This window comes from Lottia gigantea (assembly GCF_000327385.1).
Source record: "Lottia gigantea unplaced genomic scaffold LOTGIsca_53, whole genome shotgun sequence".
NCBI lineage: Eukaryota > Metazoa > Mollusca > Gastropoda > Lottiidae > Lottia > Lottia gigantea.
Window position 1 is genome coordinate 1,006,985 of NW_008709815.1, and position 5,557 is coordinate 1,012,541.

The 5,557-nt window shown below is 35.5% G+C and overlaps 1 protein-coding gene across 1 annotated transcript; it reads left to right on the forward strand.

Annotated features, from left to right (window-relative positions):
• Positions 1-78: 78 nt before the first annotated feature.
• Positions 79-4,916, forward strand: LOTGIDRAFT_234643 (hypothetical protein). The gene is made up of 8 exons (XM_009062790.1): positions 79-238; positions 759-873; positions 1,242-1,300; positions 1,518-1,716; positions 2,112-2,533; positions 2,981-3,056; positions 3,492-3,566; positions 4,029-4,916. The coding sequence occupies exons 1-8, from the start codon at positions 104-106 to the stop codon at positions 4,463-4,465; spliced, it is 1,518 nt and encodes a 505-aa protein (XP_009061038.1). The 5' UTR covers positions 79-103; the 3' UTR covers positions 4,466-4,916.
• Positions 4,917-5,557: the final 641 nt, after the last annotated feature.

Genomic DNA, 5,557 nt, shown 5'->3' on the forward strand with positions numbered 1-5,557 from the left:
GCAACCTTTGACCTTATTTATCGAATTACGTCACAATATAAACAAATGCACATGTTCTCTAGTTGACAGGTCGAAGTTATTTATTCTCAGAAGCATTACTGATATGAAGAAGAGAAATAAATCAAAAGAAAAGGAGCCAGAGCGGAGTGGGACACCTGATGAAAAATATCACCCCCATAGAAGAGAGAGTGATGCAATGGATTTGCTTTTAAAATTAACCCAGAATAAACGTAATTTGGTAAGTGAATCGCCTACAAATTTCAGAATATGAAATCGGATAATTAAAACATTGAATACATGCCCTTCGGTTTGACATACGGCTGTCTGTTTTCTTCAAGGACAGAAGAAAATTACGAAAGTAAGTCTTTGCAGAAATACATACTCTTCTTGATTTGGCTATATTCCATAATGTTTCCGCACACATTACAGTTATGCTTTTTTAGGAACCGAGCTCCCGTTGTCTTCATCTGTTTAAACATTGATGTTTCAGATGTATAGATTACAAATAGAAAGTCTACTTCACTGGTTGATGTACTGACCGAGTCATGACTGCACGAGTTGCGCCCCTTATTTTAGTATGATTAGTTCCTACCGGTCTATAAGTCAAATTAATCATTTTTTATGATATCTAAAACCATTTCTTTCGGAAATTCCTGGGGGTGCAGGTTAGAAATATCCGAGGGATAAGCTTATTGTTTTTTCGTATACATACTCAGTAGACGTAAGCCATCATTTTTAGTAAGTTTATACCATTTCAGTCATCAAGTGTCACAAATGGAACAATATCAGAGAGAGGAGAGAAAACCTCAGCATCAGTGTCATTTCCTGATGATAAACATCATAGTAGTGAAGTCGAGTCAAATCAGGCCAGTGGTAAGACGACAAATTTTACTAATGGGGGCAAACCTAAATCCTAGGGTTTACCAGCTGATAGAGATCAATACCATTTAGCGGCATCACTGTCTATTAAAACACACTGACATACAGTTCGTCTACGATCGCTTATCATCAATATCGGACGAACAGGTAGTAGGATTTCCATTCTAAATAGTATATGAACTAGGAAGTGTTGAAATCGATAAGCACAAAAAGATTGTTAAAGATCTTTGGTCATAAGAGGTCTCTTTTCGATAGGTGTTTCTGATGTGAAGGCATCATCAGGAAGAGCAATATGGTTTATATTGGGGTGTGAGTATTTGGTAAAGTACCGGTACAGTCATATATCTCTCTTTTTAATCTAGAGATATCAGAAGAGTGGTATGAAGAGCTCAGTGATGATCATACAAGCGCTTTTAAAGAGGTACCTAGTCCACCAATTTCATATCTTTTATTTCATACTTTTTTTTTTTTGATAATAATAGAATTTTTTTGTACGAAATTCATTTCTAAATCTCTTTTTAAGAACTTTTGCATGGTTGGCTCAAAATGAGCTTTTAAATGGTAAAACCGATAAATGTTGAAAATATAATATTTCCTTTAAAAGCTTTTAACACATTTTGTTTTTTCCTGGTTTTTAGGTATTTGATATGTTAGATTCTGCTCATACCGGATTATTAAATGCTGATACTCTCTATGAGGGTTTGAAGAGAGTGGATAGTGAAATTACTAGAGAAGAGGTAGAGGACGTACTCAAAGTTCTAGATAAAGATGGCAATGGCGAGATTGATTTCGATGAATTCTTAATGCATATTACCGCTATGGATGATGAAAGTGACAGTGAGTGTAAATTATCTATACGATGCTTTCTTCAATGTTTTTATGCTTCTAAAAATTCTGATAATTTGAAAATTTGCTATGTAATGTACACCGTTGCAAAGAGGTACATATATATCTAAATATTTAATGAGAGCCAATGAGGTTCATCTCAAACTCAAAGTACATTTCTTACGTTGAACTCGTGTGCAATTAAATTTGCTCACAAAATAATGTAGGCCTACCTGCAAGAGTGATGTCTATTCACCTATCCAAATCGTTTGCTCGAATATATTTTATATGCCATTATATCATTCTAACATGTATATTTATCAGAGTTAACGTGATTTATACGTACGTTGAACAGATGCTATCGGCAATACCAGTCACGTAGATTATTAAGTGAATTTGTGTTTCAGGCAAATCAAACCAATCTCCAAAATATACGAAACGTCAGCGATTGTTCTTCTCTGCTTTGAGGAAATTTAACAGAAAGTCGGACCTTTCCGAGCTGCACGCCAAGAAGGTTGAACAGCCTCATGTCTTGAGTCATTATACAGCCGGTGTTCGTCTCATTGGGCTCACTGATAAACAACTCAGATTGAAACTAAAGAAAATGCAGAGAGCAGCAAGGAGTATCAAATCACCGTATGCTAAACCATTGAATTTTGTCATATCGTGTGGCGATTCAAAGACCAAAACCGTTCGCAAGACTATCGGTTTGAAAGCATCCGATGTTTTGCAAGAAATAGACAAACCATCAAACAAATTATACTTCGATCCATTGAGGATTGTTAAATCTCAGAAAGATCTGGATAGAGATATACAGATAGCTGTAACAGTAAGTAAGATTTCAGAGATGAATCAAGAAGTGAAAAACAAACTGACATCAATTACATAAGATTTAGGCCATGCAAGACCAGCTGAAGACCCATAATTGACTGTGTGGTACAGACTGCCAAACCCTCTGATGTTCTTCGGGTGCGCTTCCATCAAACTGTCTCCATGCTGATCAATCTAATATTAAGATGATTTTGATCTATTTGTATTGAGGTTCCATATCTATGCATATGGAAATGGAGAGCAGGCTATGTAGCAGACTGCAGCAAGAATTGCCAAACAATCTCGTAATTCATTAATTGACGTAACCGTAACTACGTGTTGTGAGTAAATAAAAACCATCAGATTCTAGTAACAAGACCAGGCGCGTAATTTCATATGACTATTTGACAATTCTTTATCAAAAAACAACAGGATGTAAAAATCACTTTCATGTTTTGTTTTACAGGATGCCATTAAAAACTCTCAAACTAGAGTTTCAAAAATGCCAAAAATATGTGATGTGATGAAATTAAAAAAAGAGGGTAAGAAAATTTGGAATGAGAGTAAAGGTTTGAAAACTTAAAGAGATTGGAAAAGGTTCTATTTGTACCAATCATGAGCTTTCATGAGCCACTAAAAAAATATAGAACAAAATCGAGTTAAAGACGATATTATCCGTTAAACCTTGTAATCTCTTAGATTAAGGTGAACGGTTTCGAGATTCGATATCGGTTGATTTTAGAAGGAAATGACCATGAATGGTCTTGAAACACATGGATGATTTTCAATCTTTTGATTTTTTCATCTATATAATCTATGACCGAAACTAATGCATTGTCTAAGGAAAAAGAGATAAAAAAAAATTGTCAGATCATGGATGACTAGTAGAGTCGCCATTTAGAGAAGACGAAACCACGCATCCAGATTTTCATTTAAACAAATTTGACCACAAATGAAAATTATTTCAATTGTTGCAGATTCCCAGAAGCTGTCTAAAAGTGGAGACCGGTTAAAGTCTGCTGTAAGTCACAGAGCAGATTCCACGAAAAAAGGTAACTCGAAAGCACATAAAGTATTTGTAAAACTCAATTCAAGGTCACCCTTCTTACAGTTGATGTCACTCTAATATTTGTTTATCAACTCAATCCATATAATAAAGCTATAGATGTGTTTTTCTCTACGCGTCCATTGAAACATTGTAACTTTGAGATAGATACTGCAAATATAGTCCCGCGATCGCCATGTTACATTCTACTCCTGGGAGTTATTAATGCCTTATTTGAAATTAACTCTGTGGGCAGATAGTAGACGATTTGAGCGTCAGATGTTTCAGAAAAGAAATTAAGATTGCTAAAATATTGCCCACAAGTTGGTAACACATAAATTGAGACTTTTCCCTACAACATTGAGCTTCGAGTGAAAACGCGTAATTTTCAGTATTAGTAAAATCCGTATTTATCTTCCATGAGTTTTATTTTTGTTGCTGATCCTATCGTGTCCATATTGCTTTATAGTTAGTAGAAGAAAACATAATGGTTGGATAATACCTAGAACAGAGAGGGATAGAGTACCATTACCAGTCCTTAAAATAAGTAGTAAACGTTTAACCATAGAAGATCTCCCCGATATTCGCGAAAGAGTCAAGAAAGCTGTTGATGACTACTATGCCAATTTAAGAAAAGGTTTTGTCAGAACTGCGTGCGAACATTGGGAAGAGCTCTATGCAAATCACAGAGGTTCTAAGAAATTATTTGAACATTTTAGAGAAGTTTATAGATCATATTCACCACAGAAAGAAGAGGAAGCATTTGTTGTGTGTCCATGGGTACCAGGTGCGTTCAGACCTGTTCACAATAGCCATTACCGTAGTCGTACAGCAGTAGAACGGGACAGATGTAGAAGTCCGGATATCAAAACAAGTGTTCAAAGACCCTATAGCGCATTGTATTGAAAACCATTCCTTCATTTCACGTTCCCATTAAATGAGGTTGTTTGAACTTATGTAACGGGAACACTGTTAGCATCTATTTGCACTAATTCAATGTCCAATCAGACGTCTGTGGTTTCCTGCAATTCCACTATAACTAAGCGTACCATCGCAAACATCGTATCACGAATATGGGTTTTGACGTGGTTTTATTCCCGAGGTAGTTTTAGTGGAATAGCAGAAACCACACACGTCCGACTGGAAATTGGAATGGTGCAAATCGATGCTAATATCGAAACACATAAAGAATTAAACATCTTTATATTTCCTATAATTATTTTCATTTTTCTAAATTAATACTAAAGAAATAAAGATATTGAGTTATTTCTATTTAATTCTTGCATTCAAAATTTTTGTTACGCACAAATATCAATATTTTATTTCACATAAACTTTCAACAATAAAAATGTATCACAATTTGTTTTAAAGGACATTATAAAGGCAGGATTTTATAATAACATTGCGTATTCACGCTTTACAATTATACTGATTTCAAATATAAGTCATTTGTGCAACACTATCGGTAGGTATAATCACAAAACCACCTGTATTGTCTACAACTTGATTAGGAATAACACCATCTCTACTGACTATACTTGGTGGTTCAATATAATGATCACTTTTAAAGGAATGTTCGCTTCGGGCGGGATAAATCGAATTCACAGATGAAACGGACGGAAGTCGAGATCTAATTTCGAATCCACCATTACAAACTCCATTCGAAATTCCGTTAGGTACGTGACCGTTCGTGGAATTTCGGTTTTGAGCAGCAATTTGATCAATACCATTTTCAGGTCGCTTTCGTTTCTTACCGAATTTTCTGAAAAATCGGAGCAACTTGGAACCAGGAGGAGCTGCTTTCTCGTCTTTTAAAACATCTGTATGAAGTTGCTCACCAGTAACATGAGCTAAAGTCATTGCGGCTAAACTTGAAACCGCATCTGTATGTTTGCCGAAGACGTGCGAATGTCGACGTGAACGAACGTTTTCAGATATGATGTCTTCGTCATCGAAATCTACTAGTTTTTTGGTTGCCTTATCGTAATAGCAGTTTCC